This window comes from Trachinotus anak, unplaced genomic scaffold (assembly GCF_046630095.1).
Source record: "Trachinotus anak isolate AG129_WGS33_773 ecotype Australia unplaced genomic scaffold, CSIRO_AGI_Tana_v1 ptg000002l, whole genome shotgun sequence".
Classification (NCBI taxonomy): domain Eukaryota; kingdom Metazoa; phylum Chordata; class Actinopteri; order Carangiformes; family Carangidae; genus Trachinotus; species Trachinotus anak.
In genome coordinates this window covers 5,093,794-5,119,333 of record NW_027273853.1, presented here as the reverse complement: position 1 = coordinate 5,119,333, position 25,540 = coordinate 5,093,794, and the positions used below count along the sequence as shown (strand labels likewise).

The following is a 25,540-nucleotide window of genomic DNA, read 5'->3' as shown; positions in this document are numbered from 1 at the left end:
AGTTGATGAATGCAGCTAAATGCAGAAAGCTACTCACTCTCCATCAATGCCGTGGCTCTGAAGGAGAGCCTCAGAGTTGGTGTGGGCGAAGCGATAGTTGTCCCTCAAGGCGCTGGCTGCCTTCAGGAACTCTGCCTGTGATGTGCTCTTGTCATCAGCAAAGAACCCTGGGAACAAAACATGAATCTTGTTCAGACCAGCATGTATATACCTTCAATTTTACCAGCCGCAGTCAAAATTCAAGTTGACTTTGTAAACACAGAAACTGCCTGCTGGAGGAGTAAATGGCAACTCTAAAGTGTAAAATTCAAAGATCAACTCACCAACAACACTGGCGTCCCGGTCTGAGATAAACTTCTCCAAGTCTGCCTCAGCCTTGAGCTCCACAGAAGCTGGACCAGCCTGCTTCTTGAGGAAGCTGACAATCCCATCTATAGAGAGACAGAGGGAAGCAGAGGAACAATGCAGAAGGAGGAAAAGACAGAGAGACTTGGAGAATAAAGATGACTGTGAAGTGACAGAAATAAGCTGATATGTGGAGTAAGCCTATTTGTACAAATGTGAGGTATGCATATATACTTAAAAAATAAATCTCATTCAAATACCTGCAGTTCTGGGGCCATCATAGGGACCAGATTCCTCTCCATCCCTGAAGATCTTCAGGGTTGGGTAGCCACTGACACCATATTTGCTGCATGTGTTGCTATTGGATGTGCAGTCAACCTAGGGGGAAAGAAAATCATTCACTGTACAAGAGGTACAGAGAGGCTGAGAGTACAAGAGTGCAGAAATCTGCACCAGAGTGAACAAAGTTATATGAACTGCATTATGCAATACCTTGGCCAGAGAGACGATGCCTTTCAGGCGTGTGGCGGCTGCCTCATACTCAGGTGCTAGCCGTTTACAATGGCCACACCTAGTGGACAGAGGATATGGATCGGTCAAACAAGTTACACTTCAGCTGTATTCAGGTTTCAGCTCAACAAGGATCCTGTGGGAGACTAAGTGATTTCACAGTGTGGAACTGGAAACCTCTGAGGTAATTCAATAGGGCTTGTAAAAAAAAAAAAAAAAAAAAAAAAGTTGTGTTCAGAAAAAAATATGATTCAGGTCTAAAAATCATTTCACTTGTAAAACGAATACAATTAGAGTAAATGGTATTTTATCAAATAATTACTCAGATTTTTCTGTGGATCATGCAATTAACTGTTTGGTTATACAATGTGAATATTAAAACGTGGGATATTAGAGCTGCAATTAACAATTACAATCAAACAGCCCAAAATCCAAAAGAAAGCAAAAAAAGCATCAAATCCTCACATATGTGAAGCTACACATCGGAACAGCAAAAGTTTGTCTTTTTGCCCAAAATGATTATTTGATTATCATATTGGTTGTTAAACAATTTTCTGTCCATCGTCTAATCGTTGTAGCTCTAATTATATTGCTTGCTTTGTCTCTCCAACAGTTAAAAACCTAAAAATACTTGATTTAAAACCACAGACAACTAAGACACTAGTCAGCAACCATCCACATTTGAGAGTCTGCAACCAGTAAAGTCATTTTTGCTTGAAAAAGTCCCTCTTTGCCTAATAATGGAATAAATAAGACGCTGTTTATAATGTTTGAAGTTAAAGATTTTAATAAATGCGATTCTATCTATGCATGTCCATTTTAAGTTTGGCATAGTTGGACCACGTCACAGTTCCTCTAAACCAATTAAAGGTCGACACCAAAACTTCCCTGGCCAATCAGAACGTTACAACAACGAGAGGACACGCCCCCAACTTCCTCATAGCCTTAATTCGCACGTAGTTTTCATTGAAAAGGTTTCAGAACAGCTAAAAAAAAAACAATAATCCACGTCTCACTCGTGTTATGTTTTTACACATTAATGTATGGTTAAAGTATGGCAGTCTGAATTCTTATTCCACTAAAATAATCTACCAATACAGCTAATTAGCTTACACCTTTCCGTTTGAAGCTAACATGCTAACGCTGGTCGCTAGCCAACAAACCACAGACTATTTGACACTAACTACAGTGTTAATATTAGAAGCACTCAGAGATGCACCTTAAATTCATACACCGAATAAAGCACTTTGAAAGAAACCCGGAGAATCATTCGCAGGCTTTTAAGTTCTGCAAGTGAACGTCGGTTAGCTGAGGTGTTAACCACGAAGCAAGTTAGCTCGTTTCACGTTTGGAAATGCCTCGGTTGCTCTGCACAAAACGTGAAAAGACTCACCAAGGGGCGAAAAATTCCACGAGAATGAGTTCATGGTCTCCAATTTTGCTTTCGAAATCGTCATCCGTGTAATCCAGCACATCACTGGCCCGGGTGAACCCGGCGAGGGCGGCCAAGAAGATCAGCCTCAACATTGCGCACGGTGCTAGCTAAAGAAATCTCTTTCACTTACTGGTAAACAAAACGAAAAGAAAAAACTTGCTAACTGTGTCCGTGGCAGCCCCCCCTTCTTCAGCTCTCTTCGGCGACGTGAAAGCCAAGACTGCTGCGGGCTCCTCAGGCAGGGCCAAGTGTAGACTGGTCGGTAAGAGAAAGAGAAAGAGACGGAGGCGGCGGAGACGTTCAGGCAGCGGGACCGCTCCTTACCACAGTGTGGCACCCTCTCATTGGTCCGTCCGCTGCGTCATTCTGCCCCGATCAGCCAATGAGAAGCGGGCAAATGCGACTTCATCGCCTCAGAACCAATCACAACTCGGCAAAATCAAACCTCCTCTCTCGCACGGCTATGTGATTCTGTTAAAACTTCGCTGGTTGTTGTCATGGCTTTTTAATGATCTGCAAACGACTTGAATGTGTCAATCCAGAGTAAGGTATTATTTCCATCATGCTCAGTCCAGGCATTTTACAAACCACCGAAACTACCGTTGAAGTGTGTCAGACAAGAGTAGAGAAGTGGCGTAATGCACTCAGGTGTACTTAATGAACTGACAACTGAGTGTATAACTAAGTGCATTTACTGTAGTATCGTACTTCAGTGCACTTTGAGGTAGGCCACTTGTACTTTACTTGGGTATTTCCAATTCATGCAACTCTCTCCATCTATTCCACTGCATTTCAGAGAGAGTGATTGTACTTTATTACACAACTGAACATTTTGGACAGGTATAGTTTCATTTTACAAACAAAATTAACTTGTAAGACATGATGCATTACTATAGTTTCAATGCCACACAGGTATTTTCAGTTATGTGGCTGATTAGACCCATCTAAGTTCAGTTGAGCAAAGCTATGTTGGATTTACATGAGGACACCATGTACTCAAATAAGGATAAAGTTCCAACTTCCCGCAATTAAACTAACTTGTGCACAAGAGATTAAATAAATATCATCTGTTGGACCTTAATTAAAAACTCGGACATGGACTAATCTGCATAATGAGTTCATTTACTTATAATACTTTAAGTACATTTTGGAGGTAATACTAGAGCACTTTTTCTCAAGTAAATTTTTGAATGCACTTGTACCAGAATATTGTGGTTCTGTTACTTTTACTTCAGTAAAGAATCTGAGTACTTCCTCCACCAGTGAAGTAAAGTTTTAATGTCCCTTCGGGGCAATTAGCATTCAGTCATCACTCAGTAATGATAATACAGAAAGATAAAGCAACAAAAATAAATAAGTGAACACAAGGATTTGCTGTGATCGTTGATATAAAGAGAGTCAAGATGCAAGTCCATGGGACATTACACGACCAACAAACCAACACTATAAATACTTACTGTGTAAAAGCTTTCAGCACTTTTTATTTTTCAGTTCATTTTATACAAGGTGCTGTTAACTGAAAATAATCTAATCAACATTTGCTGTGACCATACTTTCTCCTTGGCACACTTGCACCCAGTATTTCCAGGTGCTTGGAGAGTAGGTTGTTCCAGGCTTGTTCAAGAACTTGCTACAGTTCATAGTTCTTTGTGACCCTGGTTGTATATGTTTGGGATCGTTGACATGCAGGAAAATGAATTCAGAACCGTGTGATGGAATCTAAATATCTAAAGTGCCTAAAACATTTGCACAGTACTGTATGTCATCATCAATCAAATCAATTCAAGTCCAGTGGTGGAGGAAGAATTAAGAGAGTTTACGTTCATAAAAGTACTAGTGCCTACTCCATTACAAGTAGAAGCCCCAAATTTAAAATGCTACTTATTTAAAGTGTGTAATGATTATCTGCGAGTGTTCTACTATTATTCATAATGTCATTAGATGCAATAGTACATATATGTATACATGTACAGTGCAGCCGGAGAGTATTCACAGCGCTTCACATTTTGTTATGTTACAGCCTTATTCCAAAATGGATTAAATTCATTTTTTACCTCAAAATTCTACACACAATACCCCATAATGACAAAGTGAAAAAAGTTTGCTTGAAACTTTTGCAAATTTATTAAAAATAAAAAACAAAAATATAACATGTACATAAGTATTCACAGCCTTTGCTCAATACTTTGTTGAAGCACCTTTGGCAGCAAGTCTTTTTGAGTATGATGCTACAAGCTCGGCACACCTATGTTTGGGCAGTTTCTCCCATTCTTCTTTGCAGAACCTCTCAAGCTCCAACAGGTTGGATGGGGAGCGTCGGTGCACAGCCATTTTCACATCTCTCCAGAGATGTTCAATCGGGTTTGAGTCTTGGCTCTGGCTGGACCACTCAAGGACGTTCACAGACTTGAAGCCACTCCTTTGTTATCTTGGCTGTGTGCTCAGGGTCGTTGTCCTGTTGGAAGATGAACCTTCGCCCCAGTCCGAGGTCCAGAGCGCTCTGGAGCAGGTTATCATCAAGGATGTCTCTGTACATTGCTGCATTCATCTTTCCCTCAACCCTGACTAGTCTCCCAGTTCCTGCTGCTGAAAAACATCCCTACAGCCTGATGCTGCCACCACCATGCTTCACTGTAGGGATGGTACTGGCCAGGTGATGAGCGGTGCCTGGTTTCCTCCAGACATGACGCTTGGCATTCAGGCCAAAGAGTTCAGTCTTTGTTTCATCAGACCAGAGAATCTTGTTTCTCATGGTCTGAGAGTCCTTCAGGTGCCTTTTGGCAAACTCCAGACGGGCTCTCCTGTGCCTTTTACTGAGGAGTGGCTCCGTCTGGCCACTCTACAATACAGGCCTGATTGGTGGAGTGCTGCAGAAATGGTTGTCCTTCTGGAAGGGTCTCCTCTCTCCACAGAGCAACGCTGGAGCACTGTCAGAGTGACCATCGGGTTCTTGGTCACCTCCCTGACTAAGGCCCTTCTGGCCCGAAACATGAATTTAATCCATTTTGGAATAAGGCTGTGACATAACAAAATGTGGAAAAAGTGAGGTCCCTTGAATACTTTCCGGATGCACTGTACATGTATATATAATAATGTACGTAACATTGGTTGGTTGAGTTGTGGTGACTATTGTATCTATTTTATGCAGGACTTCCACAATAATATTTTTCTTTATTTTCTCAGTTAATCACAATTAATCAATTAACGGTTTGCTTTGCAAAAATCCAAAATAGTGACAATCTTATTATTATCATAATATTTACTTTAAAAACCATCATTTTTGCTCGAAAATTAATAAGCACTTAATTTACTTTGACACATTAAGTATCTTTTTGGCTAGTTGTTGCTGCTCTAGTTCTTAGTCTATCTCAGCAAGCACAAGTCAACACCACTAGTTCTAGTCTGGTGTTTGTGAGTTCCAACCCTCAAAGCCTGTTTAGGTCAAACCCACAGTAGCTTCATTCTCGTTACAGGAGGACTGCCAGCACTACCGATAACCACATTTATCTGCTCATACATCCTGATGTACCAAATCCCTTATGCTTTTAAGATAAGATACAACCTTGGCTCAGATGTCAGAGGAAAGGTCAGACACTGTGATCACCATGCCGATCTGCAGGTCTCTCTGGTCTTTGTGCCTCATGTTTGTTGTGGAAAAACCAAAGCCCCCAGGATTTAGTGTACTGGAACCATTACTGAGATAACAAATGCTTGTCCGAAATTTATTGTCTTTACCTAAGTCTGTATTCTATTGATTCTTTATCTGTCCTTGATTGTGAAAGCCATACATTTACTAATCATGAGGTGAGCAAACTTACTGTCCCCATTACATCAACAGGATATACTTAAAGATAATGACAAACAATATGTGTCAATTATGATTAAAGCTGGATTTTCACTTGGGCAAAGTCTGCAAGTGTCTGTTGGTTGTGTTAATTTGATCAATTGTAAATTTGTTAAGGACTTTGCACCAAGTATAGTATCAAATAAGGTAAGTGCTACATTATTAGAATCTAGTTTTAACACCATTATTATCTTAGTTTAAATTGGTGCATAATCCTAAATGAGGTTGTGATTAATCAGAATCATCACAAATGACATGATACACAGAAGATCAGGGCTCAGGCTGTACTTCAGTTACTGGTTGGTCTCCAGGTAAATAATGAAGCAGCAATGTGTAGTCAGGTGTTACTTCATAGGAAACTGGAGGCATACTCATTTTAAAGAGTGTAGCAGGAGAAATATGAGATAATAGAGGCCCAGCAGCAGATTTTCACCCTGGGAGTCTCCTAACAGGTTAATCTGGCTGTGATTATGAGACAACCATTTAGAGGAACTTGTTGGCTTTCATTCCTTCTAATCCTATGAAACTTTGTTAAACTATTATACCTACCTTTTTTAAAAAATAACATCTAATTTGTTCATTTGATGTCCTGGACGGAAGTAGTGCTGGTCATCCAAGAGCATCAGATTTTTTTTTTCACCCTTTAAATTGTTTCAATTATCGATTTGTGGAGTGTGTCTGTCTGTTACTATTCGTGTTGGTTTTGTGTGCTAGCTGTGCAGTTGTCTGACTCTTGTCTTCAGGTCTCTCTGGAAAAATCTCAGCAAGACACAGTCACTTACTGGTCCAGAGTGTTGTCCTGCTTTATAAAGCTGCAGTTACATTACCATGCCAGCAGAGGGAGCTCTTCGACAGCAGGGAGCACTCCTCAGTCCCTGGTCTACAATTCTCTGTGTAGCCAGGTGAGTTACTTTAAAATTATGTTTCATCACTTTTATATGAATGCACACACATGTGTTATGGACCTGGCGTAGAGGCCCTCTAAGGAGGGAACTCATTTATTCACAACCTGAACATTTACATCCCACTCTGAGGACGCCAGTCTATCACAAGGTTGACATATAGAGACAAACAACCATTGTGTTTAAGTGTCTTTCAACAATATTTCCTTTACATTTTCATCAGGTTTTGCATTGTTTTTGTGCTCTGTAGTATAGCCATATTACTGTGAGGGAGACAGGCGCTGACAAGCAGGGAAATTTTGAAAATCTAAAAGATAAAAGTAATGAAATCTGGAAATCTTTCAAATCTTTCAAATCAAATCTTTTGGATATAAACTCAAAAGTTCTACTGAGCCTGTGTTAAATAGATATTTGTATTTAGAATATAACAAATAAGATGAACTCATTGCTGCTCTTTAGTGGTACAATTGAGGCAAGGTACTGGGACAAATAATAAACTTCTGATCTGGCTGTCTGGCCATATAGCAGTAGATAGTCTATAATACATTGTGCATTCATTATGCATCATGACTTTAAATCCAAACAAAGTTCCACTGTATACATCTAAAAACCATGTGTCAGTATGGAATGCAGTATTTTTTTCATTTCTTTAGGCCTCGCCTCCTGAACAGACCTGCTTCTTTCAGCAGGAAAGTCTCCTCATCTCTGTGGCTCAGACTTGCAGATCTGCAGCTGACTGCTCAGCAGTGCTAATCCTTCAAACCAGAACTGCTTTCTTCCAGACCAGCCACAGTTTACTGTAAACTTACAGCTCTGATGGCAACGGTAGAATTAGACCGAGTATCACTCAAGTCTTGGTTTTAATTTTCTGGAGAGGACAGGCTGAAGATCATTGTCTGTGGAGCTGTGATCAAAGTGATTGTGTTTCTGTGTGTGGGGAGTGGTGCACAGAAATAGTATTGCACTACACAGCACTTTGTAAAACATCTGTACTGTTTCAAGGTCCCTGATTGGACACCCACTAGCATCTCAGCATGAAAAACATGAAACGCTGACTTTGACAAAAATCTGTACCAGATATATAAGATGTAAACCCCTCATTTTACGCCTTTTATACTAATGATTGGTGGTTCCCGACCTTTTCATCTCATGGCTCATTTGAAAATCTCAAAAATGTTGGTGGCCATCCAGCCCCATTACAATACAGAGGCAAAATAATGCCCTTTCAAAGCACTTTTAATTTAATTTAGGTAGATTAACCACATGAAATCATTTGAATTCCACTGTACAGTAGATAGTAGATAACAGCATTCAGCATTCAGCAGGACTACTTTAACTGGTGTCCATTCTTTCTCAACATTATGATTTAGGATTTAGATATTGTCTTATTTCTGTGGTATGAAAAACTCAATTATCAAAATCTTTAAGCATCAAAATAGATTTTTTAATTCCAGGTAAAATTGCTGTCTCACCCTCTAGTATCAACTAGCCAGAGTACAGTCACTGCAGTTTGGTTTGTACCTCTGTAAATTTTCCCTGCTGTGTTTTGATGGAATAATAATCTCAGTGGTGAACTAAGACGTCAAAAGGAAGAATCTGTTATTCACTCAGTTTTAACAAAATGTGTGTAGTTACTCCTTTTTGCCAGAGCAGAGCAGCCTAAAGCGTTTTGATCATCATTTAATCACCATTTTATCCCTGGTACAGGACTGTCATCACTACTCAACCACCATTTTATCCAAGGGTCCTGCCTTCTTTTCAGTGTGTGGCTGTGTGCTGTGCAGCACTGGTCTGTGCTGCAGAGATTTACCCACAAAGCCCCTTCCCTCCCCCGTCAGAGAGCCCCCACTGCCTCTGAGAAGTGGTTGCCATGGAAACCTGCTTGCTCCTCAGCCATATGTGGAACAAGGAGGAGGAGAAGAGAAGAGGAGAGGTCTGCAGCATTATGCTAGTGACATGCTCTGAGTACTGTAAGAGTGTGTGTGTGTGTGTGTGTGTGTGTGTGTGTGTGTGTGTGTGTGTGTGTGTGTGTACGTGTGTACGTGTTCAGGACATCAGACCCTTCCTCCAATCCCTTGAAGAGAGAGGAACAGATTCCTCATGCCTCACAACACCAACACTCGACGTCTCAGCTGTATCTCCTCAGAACACTGAACGCCTTGTTGTTCTGTCAGCGTCGAGACCAAAACACTGGAAAAATCCAGCTTGTTTCATCAGTGGAGAAAATAAATATCCATTCATTCACAATGGGACAAAGCGCTTGTTACAGACTTCCTGCACTGCAGAGAAAACACAACGTCTTTGCACTGGCTGTTAAATCAAAGACAGACACAAATCCAGGTTCATGTTCACTCTAAAGTGTAGATTCATGAAGCACATGTTTGTGAACTGTGCATTTACTCCATGCTTCATGTGTTCCCAAATCCCATGAAAAGAACAAAACTATTGATGTGTTAGACCGTCCATTAATACTTTCTACAGCTGCAGCGATTACTTAAAATAACTGATTAGTCTATCAAAAATATTTATATTGGCAACTATTTCAATAATCAATTAATCATTCAGTTGTTTTAAAAACATTTTCAGGTTCCAGTTTCTCAAATGTAACCTTTTTTCCTTCTCTTCTTTGTTTTTATGACAGTAAACTGAATATCTTGATTGGTCAAAATAAGTATTTAGGTGTTGTAAACTGTTTATATATGCACTACCGTAAAGTGTTTTTGGACCTTTGGACCCCAGTAGCTACAGTGCTCAGCTGTGTTGGCCCATAGCTGCTTTAAACCTTAGACTGTGTGAGCTAATGAGCTTTTGCAGTGTGTGGGATTGACTCAAACTACATAAATGTAGAACCTGTGGTCATGGTAGTGAAGGAACATGTCAGCCAGTGCAACAGTGGCTCAATGATGTGTTTCAGTAGTTTGAGACAACTGAGCTCTGGAGGAGAACAGAGATATATCAGGCTTTCGAGACACAGACAACACTTGTTAGGAGATCCATTCACAGCTGGTTTTGGTCTTTTCATGGGATTTGTTGACAAGTGATGTCAGTTTTACTAATATAGCTCAGTGTCAAAAATCACAAATCTGCCTTAACAATCTGTACATCATATGACAACCTGTCATTCGACTTTCTCTTCAGATAAGCCCCCTACCCCCCTCCAAAAAAAAACCCTTTACAAAGTGGAAGAAGGAACAAGGAAAAGTGGACCATCAGGATAATGAAATTATTCTTCATAATTAGACATTATGAAGACTATAATGTAGATCCAGCAGGATGTCAAGCAACTTCTAGGTGTCGAAATTGGACAATCACCAGCCTTATCCTTTAACTGATGCTCTCTATAGTCAGACAGACTGGGCATGGACCTAAAGTTTTAATGAAGTCATGAAATTCAGACATTTTCCAGATTTAAAAGATCTTGGCCCCATGTGAAAACATCAACCCTCTGTGCCAGCCTTTCAGCTGAATACAGTTTTGTTATGCCTCTGACTAAACACTGTCACATGACACCATGCAGCCACACTGATCGCAGTCATGTTCCTCCAGCTTGATTACCATGGTTACTTAAAGCTTGCTTGGGCAAAATCCTCTTGGATACCAAAGAATTAGGTGCAGTTCATGTAGGAGCTAAAAAAGCAAAGCTCTATCAACAAATGACAGACAGAGGAGGAGGAGGTTCTGTTAAATAGATGATTTCTTTAATAAAAGACGTTACAGTGTGACATTCAATGATGAGCTGGAATGATATTGCTTCAGTAGCTTACAGTACAGAACCCAGCCTGACCGGTGTGTGTGTGTGTTATAACGTTACAATCTGACACCAGTGTGTCATTGAACATACACATCCACAAGTCTCTTCAGTCTTATGCTGTTAATCAACATTCAAATCCACTTAAAATGGTTAAAAGAAACTATGTACACACAATCCACAATGGAGAGTATAGCACAAATGGATGGACTATACAAGCACCAGATAATAGGGATGACCAATCAACACACAGGAGTGAGGGGAACAGACAGGCTGAGTATAGGACATGCTGCGGGAAGGGACTGAGGCAAGGCAAAGCCAGGTTTGGTGGGCTGAGGAGTGGTTTGGGGGCAGAGCCATAGATACTGCTAGGCCATGCAGAGACGGGTAATCTGGTGGCCATCTTTGCTCAGTTACAGCCTACTTTTGTTCGTGCATCCTTCAGTAATCTTTGCCGCCAGGTTTGAATTTGAGTTTCAACTTCAGATGCATCTTAAACACATTTAAGCCCAATGCAGTATTCTGGGACTCTGGATGGCTTTAGCCACATAGCTGCGTATAATATATGTAGATTATATTATAGAGAACTATATTGTGGGGGAGGCGTGATTAAATAAGTAGTAGTAATAGATGAGGCAGTGACATAGATATTTATCATATCTATGGGCACAGAGAAGGGGGTGTTTGTGCATGTGTGTGTGCCTGTGGGGGTTGTGTGCAGGGGTCAGGGATCAGTGTCTACTTGAACTGCTTGAGGGGTGGGGGCACCTTGATGTCCTGGCCTTTCTCCAGTCTCTTCTCACACTCGATTAGGTAGTTGACACCATCGACCACTGTCTGCACCAACTGGACCTGAGGGAGGGACAAATCACATTTTAATACTTTTTCCACAGAAGAAAATTAATCAACAGGATGTAAACAACGTATCATACAAACTGTGAGACACATGAGAATATTTTAAATATTCAATGTTTCCAACACCATCTTCCAGCCCTAATTAGACAGAAATGAAAATACTCCTTAAAAAAACATAACCCTGATTATGTCATTAGGTTTATCTTGACCCGGGCTTTGAACACAGTTAATTCATAACAGAAAGCCTGTGATACAAACTGGAGTTGTGGAGTTTAAAAGACATGGGCGTTCACCAGGCAAGAGGGCTCTAACAATTTACTCTAGTATTTGACCCATAGTAGAGATTGAAAGTTACTGCCTCTTCATTTTTTATGGACGTCCAATACTAAATCCTGGAGGTAACCCCTTTAAAGAAACAGTTCGACATTTTGGGAAATATGTTTATTTGCTTTCCTCTGTCTGAGAGTTAAGTGATGTTAGGTGGATTTTGTTACCTTTGGACAGAGCTGGGCTAGCCGTTTCCCTCTGCTTCCAGTCTTTATGCTAAGCTACGCTAACCAGCTGCTGGCTCTAGCTACATTATCTATTATACAGATGCTCTTCGAACTCTTGGCAAAAACAGCAAAAATCTTTGGCATCTGGTATCTTTGCCAAAATATCGAGCTTTCGCTTTCAGGCTACAGACAGCAGTGCCTTCTCCAAATATGACAACTGCCAGTAACTACACACACAGAGCAAAATCCCTCACAACCAATCTGAGGATCGGTTACAGACACAACCAAATATAAACAGAGGCAGTCCGCCCTTATAACAGAGCTGTGAGGGAAGCATCAACTAGAGGCCTGTAACCTTTTCAAGGAATGTCTCCTCTAAACTAAAGTCAAAAATACAGCACACTTTCCTGGCTCATTCACAACAATAACATCTGGTGTGTTAGCTGTTAGCGTTAGGACTTTTCATAGATTCTCACAGTCGAAGAAATCTCTTCTTATCTGGCAATTTAGTCATCCTCTGATTTAGAAACCTATTATAATAAACACTACTCAGAGACTTAGAAGTAAACAAGTTTAATAAAATACAGGTCTATTATTCTACTTTTGAAATCCAGATCAACAAGTTTATTTGTTTAAATGAAGTTTGACATTTCCTTTACTCATGCTTCATGAAAAGCTGTGTGCTCCAGTATTATTGTCCACTCTGCACTTTTCTCCAACTGTCCGTAGTTCCCTAACACCTCCTCTTAACTCATGGACCCCATCCTGAGAGCGCTCCTATCCTGAGTGCTCATCAGTCTGGATCCTGGAGGACCAAGCAGCACTGTCCAGCCCACGCTCTCAAAAAAACTTATATGAGAAGTGTAGGTTAGAGTCAGACAGTGCTGTATGACGTTAAGAGAATTAGACGAGTGATTCTCAATCTTCACCCTATTGAATACTAATTAGTTCACTCCACTGCACCCAGAAACAGTGACGAGCCAACCCCAGGCTTCATGTAATCAGAATAATATATGCAACCCCACTCTCACAACAGAAGAGAACAGCTCCATTGTGCTGTACGACTCTGTCACACAGGCGTGACAGCATGACCAAAGACAAAGACAAACTACATGTGCAGCCTGGACAAGAACTCTCCTCTCCTCCCAACTCAGTGCATGTGTACCCAGAATGCCTTACCTCAGACTGTCCCAGGCGGTCCAGGTTGGAGATGTCAAACACACCACCCACAGCAGCGGTGTCTACACCACCTGTTCCTCGCTTCTGCAGACGAAGGTTGTCAAGGATCTTACTGAAGCGGGGATCCTGTGAGGTGGGGGAGAGGGGTTACTCAAGACAGTTTCAATGCTACTTGATCACCACCTTACTCAATATAGATATGTATTTTTTTCTTCAAGCTATTTACAAGTATTATTCAGATAATTTAAATTCACAAACACTTTTACATCCACTCATCCATCCATTCATCCGCTGCTTATCTGGAGTTGGGTTGTCGTAGCAACAATTTAAGCAAAGTAATCCAGATGTCCCTCTCTCCAGTGAGGTTTTCCAGCGCCTCCTGGGGGACCTCAAGGTGTTCCCAGGCCAGGTGAGATATATAATCTCTCCAGTGTATTCTGGGTCTACACTGAGGTCTTATACCAACTGGATGTGCCTGGAAAACCTCCAATTGAAGGTACGCAGGACGCATCCTGATTTGATACCCGATTCACCTCAACTGGCTCCTTTCCATGCCAAGGAGCTGTGGCTCTACTCCAAGCTCCCTTCAGTTGTTTTGGACCACTTTCCCATTCACTGCTCCCATTTAAGTGAATGGGTAATGGTTTCCACTCCACTGACCCCACTGTATCAGTTGAAACCTCCTTTCCAGCACCCTGGCATAAGCTTTCCCAGGGAGGCTGAACTGTGTGACACTCCGATAAATGCAGCACACTTGCACCATCCATCCATTTATTACATAAGAATCTTATTAGAAACATGTATAGAAAGAGCTTATTTCCAGATGAACATGACCCATAAAAGTCCTGAAAATGTTATTTGGCATTATAAACTGTTGCACAACATCATTTCCAACTACATTTAGTAAAACAGATACAACAAAAAGAAAACCTGTTTTGTATTAACCATACAGAGTATAAATCTAGGAGTTCACTTGCATGTGGATACATGTCCCATTGTCACTGTTTTTGGAGATGTTAGACGGGTTTTTAAGGCCATGCAGAGACTTTTGGTCCATCAATATGTGATACAAATAGAACAGTAACACAAACTATCCTACATTATCTGCTGAAATATAAGTATCTATTATCTTAATTATCTTAATTCTGTTATAACCACTGTGTTACCTTGCCCAGCAGGGGCAGTTTGACGTGGACCCCAGCCCTGAGCCCTGTGCCCAGGTTGGAGGGGCAGGTGAGGATGTAACCGAGCCTCTCATTCCACATGAACTCCCAGCCTCTCTCCTGGATCAGACGCTCCACCTTAGAGGGAGAGAATCAGTCACAACACAAACATTCATACAACAATCTTGGATGTTCAGTGCGATGGATGGGTGTGTGCGTACTGTTCACACACAGAAAACTGTTAGTAGCTGTTGATTTTTCATTTATTAGAGCTGACAAGAAAGGAATTGAGAGTTATTGACTTGAAATAAACTTTGTTGGAAGTGGACAGTCACAAACACTGGTATAGTGTTGGAGTTAAATCAGCTTTAATGGGGCACTGAGGTTGTCACACCCTCAGAGCGCAACAGTGCAGAACCAGATGTGGCATTGCTTGTCCTTTGCACTTTCCCTTATGGGGAACTGAGGCTGTTTGGATAAATAATTTATGTTGGCTCGGCCATGTTTGGACAGAGTGTCTTTGTGCCTCTGTCTGCAGGCTTTATTTTGGTGACAGGGCAAAGACTAGTGTAGGCAGTTTTTTAAGCACCATATGCTTTTAGACTTTATTAAATGATTCCCTCTCCTTTGGCTGATTAAAATCCTACAGACATCTGATGGCTGCAGCCTCCAACTTGAAAATACTGTGTCCAAGTGCACAATGGTCCACTATGATCCAGTACTTTGTTTGCATCAGGCACAACTAACACCAGACTACAACTGCACAAGTGTATGTCTGGTTGTAGTGTACTGTAGCATGTGCAGAAGTTCAGACTGGTCGGTTGTAAATCAGAATACTCCTTGTTTATGTGTGACATCCTGATGCATTGGGAACAGAGTGCATACAATCTTTAGACAAATAAAAGCTCAGTCTACTCCTCCTCAATCCCAACTATCCTCCCTCTCTCATTCTAACATCTTATTGGAGCTATTTGTACGTTTTCTCTGCTGTTGAATGTGGTTTCTTGCCGGGGACGGGTGGTGGTGATTGTTGCTTCACCCCATTACACCCCGTTATAATACGTCTACATCTTCAGCACAGATTGGAGCCTACAGTGAGTTGCTATCAGAAAGTGACAAGACAGCTCTGACATGGCTAATGCCAGCTTGTTAGCATGCTAACGTCAGTAGAAGAAAAAAAGTGATAGAAACCAGAGTTAACACTGGTGTTGCTTTCCACCTCTGGAGACAGCTCTTGGTGAGGAATAAAGTTTGATGCTGAATTCAAAATGTTTCTTCTAGTGTGGTGAGTAAACAGCAGTTAATGCTAACGTTGGCTACGTAGCAATAGCAAAACTTACAAATAGCCCCTTTAAACAATCCACCCACACATACAAACACAGTCTTACCTCCTTAAGGCCTTTGCAGAACCTCTCAAAGACCCTCTTCATGTTGCCTCCCTTCTCCATGGAGATGACCCTGGTGTGATCCTCCTCATTGACCCAGATCAGGAATGTCTTCTCATTGTTGTGCCTGCACATGAGGAAGTTACACTGAATTAAACAATATTAATCCGTGTGGGTAAAGGTTATTTGTCCTCTGCATTTGCCCCATCATAGCTTTCAAGGAGCAGTAAAGACACAGTGCAGCACCCGGGCTAGGGGTCATTTAATCTAATGCACTGACCAGTAAAGTTGAGCATAGAGTTATTGTTAGAATAACATAGAGTATATCTTATTCTTTTACTTTCCAGACCTTGTGCACAAGTTTTTCTGACCTTATGAACAACTTGTATGTACTATATGGTAGTCATATATACAGTAAATCAATATTTGAACATTTTTTCCAGATTGAATCAATTCGAAGCCTGTTGTGAGGATGTGTGTAGGATAAGTGAACAAGAAGAGATCAATGATGGCTCTTCTCTATTTAGGGAGCCACATGATATTGGTGACGGCCATTAACCATCAATCACTGAGGATAATGCTTGTTTCTGCTGCGGGTCATTGACTCTGGTGTTTGTCTGAGTGGTCTGCTGGGCTGCACTGTGTTTACAAGGCCTTGCAATATGGTATTGATTCATGACACATTGTAAAGAAACTGGACACCTTACGAAACAGACAGCAAAATCTGCTGCATGGAAACCTCACAACTCGTAAAGAGCAATGTGTCAACAATAGAGAAAACTAGCTTACACAGTTCTTGGGATTTCTGATGAGGTGCAAGAAACGCTTGATTTTCTCATTTGTATTTCTAGAAATAATTGAAACAACTCAATATATGAGGACGTGTGGATCAATAGATTACGATATCAGTAGGTTTGTCAATAGATCCTTGAAATTGTCTCTACAGCTGTTGGATGGATCAATTAGTGCAGACATTGATGACTAAATCCTTGATTTTTTTTTTTTGAATCTACAGCCCTTAGGAGGTAAAAAATTCACTTGTGCAACACTTATGCACTTAGAACCTTTTTTGAAGTCCCATTGAGATTAAGATCTCATTTTCAAGAAGACCTGAATATGTATAAATGTACATAGGAAAAATACAAATGCAGTGATAATGTGAAACAAATGTACAAATTCCCATGAATTTCACTGTAAATATTCATGGCAGATATCAATCATTAAGATTTTGGTGACCCTCTGATCTTCCCATAAGTGCAGTCAGCAGTTAGCTACAGAGGAGGGTGGAGTTTGATGACATTTCCTAGCACCAATCTGAAGGCAGAGTGTTACATTTTTTTGCATGATATTTAAGATTTTAAAGTGCACAAAGACTCTGTCAGCCACTACAGAAGCTTTTTGTCTATGCTGACCTCATTAACATTGTCAGAGAGATTTAATAAGGTAATGGATAGGTTGTGGAGGCAGCAGGTTGGGGAGACACATTGGACAAAGCGGAATGAGGTAAGAGATAAAGAGAAAAAGGAGTTAGAGAAGAAGTAGAGCAGCAGTGCAGGTTACATCAACCACAGGGAAAAAGAACACAAGGGAGGAGTTAAACAAAAAAAAAGTAATATTAGAGGGACGGGTGATGATAAGCAAAAATGAGAGAAAGTGGAGTGTGACATACGGGTAGTGAAAAAAAATAAAAGGAAAAAGGGGGAGAGAGCCAGAGAAAGAGAAAGCTGCCAGAGGACCTGAAAGAAGAGATGATGGAAGGAAGGCGTCAAGGTGAATTATTAAGGAGAGGAGAGGTTGGCTGATACGGCTGGCAGAGGGGGAGAGGAGGGAGGCTGCTGATTGATTTTGGCTGGCTGACACTCAGTGCTAAGGGAGCATTGTCCGCATTGCTCATACACCTCCACCACGGCCCGGCAAAGAAGAACTGACATCACTGCTGCAGCCACAGCAGGGAAGAAATTAATGGGAGAGTTCAAAAGATGCCTGTAAAATTTAAGGTTAGGGGGAAATTTATTTTATATTTTATTTGCTGAACTGTTGAATATGGTAAAAAAAATAATTGAGCATAGAAGAAAAAGGCTGGATTTGGGACAGAGGGATGACAGCAGTTCCCTATTTTACCTGTAATTATAACAGATAAATAAAATCTACATTAACAAATTAATTAAATATAATCTAAATCATTTATTTCCCCATAACTGACAAGTAATTAGTCCCAAATAAATTCCTGACTTCTTTGTACAGGAAATGTGGTGTTTGGTTTTCCCTTTTATTAAATACAGTAGTTCTCATTATATATCAGAAAATATTGTAATGTCCTACAAAAACACCTCAGGCTGCTCCTCTCCTCTGCATCAGTGCACTATCATGACATCACTGTGTAATTTATTACCAATTAACCCTGAACAAAGTCTTCCCACGGTTCTGTTAACTCCATTACCACCAATATATTTATTTCTGTTCATCCTAGTCTATTGAACATCTCCTTGAACACTGATAACCTCAAATTACCACCCAAATGGTCAGTCTTTAAGGAGGAGGAATTTCATTACCTCTCATAAGCAACCCTGTTATCTCACCTTTACTGAATAAAAACAACCTGCGCTTCATCCATTTGTAATAACTAGTTACAGAGCAATCTCCACCATGACCTTCCTTTGGAAAATACTCAAATAAAATGTTTAGGATCAAGTCAGTTACCTTAAGATCAACACAGATTCAAAATTCATCTGTATTTTAGTTTTGCTTGACTTCACTGCTGTTGACACTTTGACACTGTTGACCACGATAATTTAATTCAAAGACTTAAAAATTCAGTTTCCTGACAGGATACAAGCTTCTGTCTTTATAGATGCTGATCTGAACTAAAAAGCCAAATAACATAACTAATAACGTGGAAGACATATCCAAGAATTTATATCTCAGTAATTCTGACAAACTAGTTCATGGACCAGTCCCAGGAACATTAAACCCCTGTAATGCATCTTGCATTTAATAGAAATAGAAACAATAGAAAGGCTCTATGCAAATGAGTTTTCATTACTTTTTCTACACACATGAATTACTGCCATCAACCTAAAGCCGACTGTGCTCACTTGCATTGAAATGCACTGCTATAAACAGCAAACATCACCCTGCCTTAAAAAAAACAGCCAACCAGTCACACACTTGTACCATCAAGTCTTTTCACTCACCAAATACCACGAGCATCTGGCCAATCGCGAGCCATGCCAGCACACGTCAGGAGGGGTGACACGGGCTTGTCGAACAGGAAGTGATCCTAGTGTAAATACAGAGAACCAAGGTTTTTTTTTTATTTTTATTTAAAGTGGCAACAATGGCTGTGACTGAAGTGGTGAAAACTCAGATTGGACAGTATTGTCACAGGGAGACAGACGTGAGGTTGTGTGAGACGTGAGAATTCAATAATCTGGTCGATCTCTCTCATTGTGGGCAGGAGAAAAATGCCATGGCAGGCACAGCCCACACCCGTTTCTGATTTCATGTGTTGAATTTTTCCTCTTTATTCTTTTTTTTTTCTGTCTGCTCGGAGATGAAGGAAAACTAAAACCACATCCTCAGAGGGCTAAACATTTATCCAAAGTGCTCAACATGACTATGAGTCCATTTGTTTTCTATGTAAAAAAATAAAAGGAAATCTGTACTGTAGGCAATAGTATCAGTTTGCATGTTGTTGCTGTTTACAGCTCCCAAACGGTTGCAGCAGGTCCACTGACAGGTCTTATATAACCACTGCTGCTGCTGCTGTATTAAAATGACTGGTTATGAGAAGGCTTTGTGCAGTTTAGATTGTTATTGTTATGCCACATAGTTTAGTGACATGAACTAGTAAACAGTACTGGTGTTATGTTTCAAGTTTGAATGTGATTTACCTTTCCTCTCCTTGTTCTTATAAAAACTAAAACCAAGCTCTGGGTCATCCAAGGTAAAATGAGTGTGGTTGGAATATTACTCATTATAGCATCACAAATATGATGCACTAGCCTGTTTGTCTTGCATTAGCACTGTATGCAGTGTATGAATTTTGGGAGTTGCTTTAATAAACAGATCCTATCTTTCCTTTTTCAAAACTGAAATACTTCCTTGTGAAATTTTTTAATTAAAAATGTCAAATGACTGTTTGCTAACTCTTCATTTTCCCCCAAACAATTCTTTTGGTGAAAGTTGTCAAAGTGGTACCAGAGAAATATACAACATCTTCACATGCACACAGCCACGGCCCCGCCTCACTCACATCAATGAGCTGCTGCTGCTCCTTTTCTGTCATCTGGGTGAGACTGAAGTATCTCCCAGCGAGGTCACCCTTCAGGCCGGCGAGGGCGTCCACCACCACCCTCTCCACCTCCCTGCGCTCTGCCCGGGTGCAGGCGGGGGGCAGGCTCAGCCCCCGGATACTGCGGCCCGTCCTCACCCTGGAGGACAGCACGTAACGCTCGTCAAAGAGGCCCGAGTGGATCTGGAACAAAGACAGGCTGGGGAATATTTCTATATATGTATCCACATTACGTTTCAGCACTCGGTGTATGATCCTGATTTGAGCCTTAGTTGTAAGAACATGTGTGGAGGGGATGCGGAAGCAGAGTTAGTCCCACTGCTAGAGTCAAATCTCACCATGTGAAGCTCAAGACAAAAATGATCAGACAAGTGAAGCAACTTTTGACGGGAAGCAGCTCTGAGTTTGAGTGTTACCTTGCTGGCGTCCAGGTCAGTGGGGTGTTTCATGGCGCGGGGGTCGTAGCCATTGTGTCTCTCTTTGATGACAGGGTCCAGCAGGTCTGCAAATACCTGAAACAGACCCAGATGTTAAGAATACAAAAGTCATATAACATAAAAATGATTTTTTTTGCATTAATAATTTGTGTGAACAATCTGGACAAAATCCACACAGGCAGAGGATGTTTCTGGACCACAAGACTGTACCAAACCAAAACTAGTGTCATATGTTACATATTATTATGTGCCTGCTGTGCATGGCAGAGGAGGCACATAATAATTCTATCTCAGTTCAAAAAAGATGTTTTACAGAGGGTTTTATTTTGGTGAAATGCTATTGATCAGCCTATTGATCAGAGGCCTTCTCTCTTTACTTGGTTCAGTGTTTTCCTCAAGGACTTTTCAGCAGCGTATACAGACTTTAGTTTGAGTCACGTCATCAGTGTATGCCAGTGTATGCAGGGAATAAGTCTCCCTGATATTTTGTAGATTTAATATGTACATACACTACCAGTCAACAGTTTTAGAACATCTCAATTTACATAATTCAGTGTCTCAGAGTTATAACACTGTCGCAGAAGTTCCCACAAATGTGTTAAGGTTGCATTGCTCTCACTATACAGTAATACTTCCTGTCATGCAGTATTGCCCAAATAATACTGCAGAGGGTGTAGTAACACGCCTTGCACCAACACTGCCTTTGTACACACAGAGGTTATAAGTTATCCACAGACGTTGCAGCACCTGTAGGAACTGTTTGCATCAACTTTCAAGGCTTCACTTTCCTCCATTCCTGCAGAAAAGCAGTAAGTTCATCGATTACTTGATCCCTGAAAAAGGACTTTTTATACAGAATTTACATGATTTTGTAGTTTCTGGTGACCTAAACTGCAACAGAAGCAAAAATAACAATAGTCCATTAGACATGACTGTGAGATTTATGTCCAAAACAAAGTCTGAAGCCTGATGTTCTTTATTTTGGTCTGCAGGCTGGTAGGTATGTTACTATACAGCCCCGTCTGTGAATCTGTACAGTCCCTAGCTGCATTACTGCACAGCTCTTTTTACACACTGTGAGTCACCACTCCCTGATCCTCTGTCATCTCACCTACACCACACCTAGAAACCATACTGGAAAAAAACACCCATAAAAGTAAACAGCAGGGAGCAATAATGAGCCACATACTGCATTAGATTTTAGAGATACTGTAAAAAAAAAGGTGTCAGCCAAATCACTAGAACAGAAAAGGAAACTGTACACATATATTTACACGGTCGCAAACTTGACTTTTTCATTAAAAATACATTGTAATGTACTCAGATGCATTTAGGAGTGATGCAACCTCAAGTCTTTGGAATGACACAACCTTTACTGAGCATCTGCAAACTCAACACTGACTGGTGTGGAAAACCATAGTTAAGATAGTTTTGTGGCCTAAATGAAACAGGCAAATTAAAATAGAAACGTAGTTAGATCCTCACTATACATAGATGATGAGACATCCCAAAAGAGGTGTCCTAGCCTAAAACTCTCCGTCTCTTTGCTCTAATACTCCTTCCTCTGACAGAGGTCACGGAGGATTGGTTGCTAAATTCCTTCAAATTACAGTAAGCGTAGAAAAGAATCATTTCTCAATCATTTCTGATGACTCACATGTTTTTTCGTCGATGTTGAAATAGGGAGTTGGGTTGGGACTGGAAAGTCACTGGCAATTTCTTGAGCAAATACCACTCTCCACTTTGCAGTGCTTTTATTAACTATGTAAGCTTGGACTTTATCAGTGTTGTCTTTGTCACAGCAAACTGCAACTGGTGGCCAGACTGGACTCTTGTGTGAGACACATGGAGATGTGCCAGCATCGTGTTTTCAGCCAGCAGTGAGGAGCTTGCATTAATGTGTTTGCGTGTTTGAAAAGGTGCAATAATGTCCGACCTCGTACGACTCCTCGTCTCCCGCCACCATGCCAACGGTCTTGATGAAGGGGTGCCCAGGGTTGTCCACGCCTGTCTGGATGGCCTGGTCCAGCGTGTAACCGTTGGGAGTGGCCTTATCACACAGCTTGGCATAGATGGCAGGTGTCAGGTTACTGGCCATGCAGTTGTTGTGTTTGCGCAGGTCAGGGTACTCCGCACTGTACAAATACAAAGGCAAGATAGCATGTTGCTGCAATGATCTCTGAGAGAGAGAAACAAATCTTTTTAGCGGCGCAGGTGAACGAGGGAGCTGTGCCCTTGGAGCCGGCTCAGAGTGAGTGACTCAGTCAAGGCCACTTCCACATGGCACGTACGCAGGTAACTGGAGATTAAACCTGTGGACACCCTGCTGCAAAAGATACCTACTAATTTAGACATAGATTATGTGTTAGTATGCGACCTTTATATTTATGCCATTATGGGACTCACAGGTGCCGTCAGTCATATTGGCTCTGTGGAAAATAATAAAACGCTATGAAGCCAACTGACACTTTTGCCAAGAGGTTCACTATAGTCAGTGGTTAAATGTTCATGAGATGTTAAAAGTGACATTCATTTAATGCAGAAAACCTTCAGATCTAAGTTGTTTCAGTAAAATAATGCTGCTGAATTAACTAATGACGAATTCACCTCTAGCTTCAAATGAATTATTTAGGCTTTCATGCAGGGAAAATAAAAAAGGAACTGCTGCCAAAGACTGGCTTTTACCCAGAATGTCAAGAGACCAGAGGTGCAGAAGCAGCACAGACTGAGCAGCGTATTGGTGTCTGCTTCCTGTTGTCCACCAAGAGATAAGGAAGGCTCTGATATTTATATATGAAATGAAACAGTGGCTGTAACATGAGAGAGTACTGCTGGTGACTGTGTGTGTAGACAGAACATGAAAATGTTTGTCCTGGTTGGAGCCTGGCAAACATCTGTTTTGCTCGGTCTACTTCCATCATGCACAGACAAGCTTGGCTTCTTGTCTTGTTTCTATCTTCCCCTGTCTATTACAGATTGGCACAAGTTCCCCAGCACACAACAATAGGTTCAGAATATCAGTAACATTATCAGTGCAAACACACTGTCTGCTCTCATCACGTTTTTCCTATTTTGGGGGCATTTCATGCCTGGATTAGATAACACCAGCAGAGCGATGACAGGCCAGAGGGAGAGGGCACCTCATTCAGAGCCAGGTGTGCCAGTCGGACTCCTTTACATATCTTTGAATAATATGTGCATATTGTACAAGTTTCTGTTCTCATGGCCGGATTTAATAAAACCTACGAGTTGTCTGTTCAGGTTTCTAAGGGCACATCTGTCCCAGAGGATCAGTGGATGGACGTGTCAGCTGTATGGTCACTGCTGGACTGTCCTGCAGGGCCATTCAGTCAAGCTGATGTTCCAACACCTACAGAGTTTATTGCTAAAGGATTAGTTTAATCCGTATCACTGTCATTGATATCAGTGAACAGTAAACCTGCAGCGTCGGCCCTAATCAGCGGAGGAAAGTTCAAGTGCAGTACTTAAGTACAGTTCTGAGGTGCGTGCTCTTTACTTGAGTCTTTCATCTTTAGACTTCTACTCTTTCTACCTTTACATAACTAATATTGTGGAGCAGATTATTTCTACACTGTCGTATGGTTAGTTTTACTTAAAGATCCTACAGATCTGAGCAGCTCTTCTATCACTGGAACTAATCATATACAGGCTTATAACATTTGATATTAGTGCTTTTATCATCTGATTCAAGGAGCATGCTTATTGGCTATTCTCCTCCAGCCTTGGCCCTCCCACCCCACCAGCACTGAGTCACATTCACTGTAACTTTATCTTTTCTCTAACATCATACTAGTCTTAATGATTAATAACATAAAGTTGGGTGTGTCCCACTGGCAGGATTCAGGCTGTTTCCCTCTCTTCGTTATCAATAAGGTGACACCTCCACTGAGGAGACCTGAGAGAACCACACACACTGATCCCTGAACCAAGGCCAGTACCGTTTGGCGAGTAATAGATTACTTCTGTAAGTAAGGACGGACTCTGGCGCTGTCGGTGCTCCTTTGAGGTGAGTATTATGTAACCGCCTGAGGGCAGGGTTTTATATCTGAGCGCCGGATAACGTGACTGACCTGTGTATGTGCGGTGCTCTGTAACGCATGCAGGCGTGTCGGGGGACACGTCCGCATCCCTCCGCTCCTCAGCCTCTCTAGATCATACCCTCACATGTGTATGCATTCAAGTCATGGTGCCAGACCTGCTGGTTTCTAGTTCATTCTGCAAGAAAATCTAATCCCAAATACAACACACTCTATCCGGTTCTTATCAGATTAGTCCCCTCCACAGTTTTGCATAAAGCTGCATAGTGTTCACCTGTATGTCAGGAGGTCAGGTGTGAGGGCGTTTACAGCTGTTTTATGCTTTATGATTTGGTTCATCTCTATGCATCCAATATCAACACGACTGTGATCTGTGATTAAAGCGAGTTACAAAAGATCACAGGCTGCACACTGGCTAATTTAGGCGGACACCTTAGATAAATGTGGCTTTTGACATTCATACATTTAGCTTGTGAGCTTAGTTTGATGTTTCACAGCCACAGGTTTTAATTAAATGCGCATAAACCCTAACGTTGCATTGATGGCATCGCTATTATCTATAATCAGGATTTGCTTTCTATCGAGTGCAATTGTGTGTAATGTGTTAATCAGCCGTGCCCCACGCAGGCGGCGGGGTGTCCCTACCTGGCGGGGTACCTCCTGCGGACCGGCACCCCGGCGCTCACATGTTCCCGGTGGAGCAGAAATCCAGCCGTGACCGAGCCTCCCACCAGCGACAGGATCCCGATGTTTCGTTTGGAGGACAGGACTCTGGAGAAGCTGCTCGCCATTTTGCTTTTCTTTATGTGTCACACACGCCTTTATTTCCACGACCGCGCCGGTGGTGAAGCGACTCTGACGGAATGACAACAGGGAGAGCGATTTAACCGG

The 25,540-nt window shown here is 41.4% G+C and overlaps 2 protein-coding genes and 2 long non-coding RNA genes across 6 annotated transcripts in view; 2 read left to right on the top strand and 2 right to left on the bottom strand.

Annotated features, from left to right (window-relative positions):
• pdia3 (protein disulfide isomerase family A, member 3) overlaps positions 1–2,577 on the bottom strand; it is an 8,424-nt gene extending 5,847 nt beyond the window's left edge. Inside the window, exons 1-5 of the mRNA XM_071492033.1 lie at positions 2,249–2,577; positions 838–916; positions 606–723; positions 324–431; positions 38–167 (exon numbers count right to left, since the gene is read on the bottom strand). Coding sequence (XP_071348134.1) covers positions 38–167; positions 324–431; positions 606–723; positions 838–916; positions 2,249–2,382 — 569 coding nt within the window. The 5' untranslated portion in view covers positions 2,383–2,577. The remainder of the gene's footprint in view (positions 1–37; positions 168–323; positions 432–605; positions 724–837; positions 917–2,248) is intronic.
• Positions 817–10,765, top strand: LOC139629467 (uncharacterized). Of its 2 annotated transcripts, none has more exons than XR_011692979.1 (3): positions 817–1,039; positions 6,878–7,036; positions 8,744–10,765. It is a non-coding gene; the product is annotated as an uncharacterized lncRNA (long non-coding RNA). The 2 variants fall into 2 exon arrangements; XR_011692980.1 differs by lacking the exon at positions 817–1,039 and adding an exon at positions 2,740–2,838.
• Positions 10,713–25,540, bottom strand: LOC139629440 (creatine kinase U-type, mitochondrial-like). The gene is made up of 9 exons (XM_071492052.1): positions 25,295–25,540; positions 22,528–22,726; positions 20,571–20,666; positions 20,116–20,337; positions 19,055–19,140; positions 15,864–15,987; positions 14,479–14,613; positions 13,313–13,438; positions 10,713–11,636 (listed from the first exon to the last, which is right to left on the bottom strand). The coding sequence occupies exons 1-9, from the start codon at positions 25,438–25,440 to the stop codon at positions 11,523–11,525; spliced, it is 1,248 nt and encodes a 415-aa protein (XP_071348153.1). The 5' UTR covers positions 25,441–25,540; the 3' UTR covers positions 10,713–11,522.
• LOC139629483 (uncharacterized) lies at positions 22,735–25,396 on the top strand. 2 transcript variants are annotated; one of them, XR_011692985.1, is made up of 5 exons: positions 22,735–22,886; positions 23,690–23,746; positions 23,853–24,093; positions 24,450–24,618; positions 25,262–25,396. It is a non-coding gene; the product is annotated as an uncharacterized lncRNA (long non-coding RNA). The 2 variants fall into 2 exon arrangements; XR_011692984.1 differs by having other exon boundaries at positions 22,735–23,746.

Bases quoted from the DNA above. Each gene is read 5' to 3' on its own strand.
- LOC139629440 (XM_071492052.1), bottom strand. From the start codon at position 25,440: ATGGCGAGCAGCTTCTCCAGAGTCCTGTCCTCCAAACGAAACATCGGG. The intron at 13,439-14,478 runs GTAACACAGTGG...CCCACCTCACAG, and splicing joins AACTGCCCCTGCTGGGCAAG to GATCCCCGCTTCAGTAAGAT. The intron at 11,637-13,312 runs GTAAGGCATTCT...TCCCTCCCTCAG, and splicing joins ACCGCCTGGGACAGTCTGAG to GTCCAGTTGGTGCAGACAGT.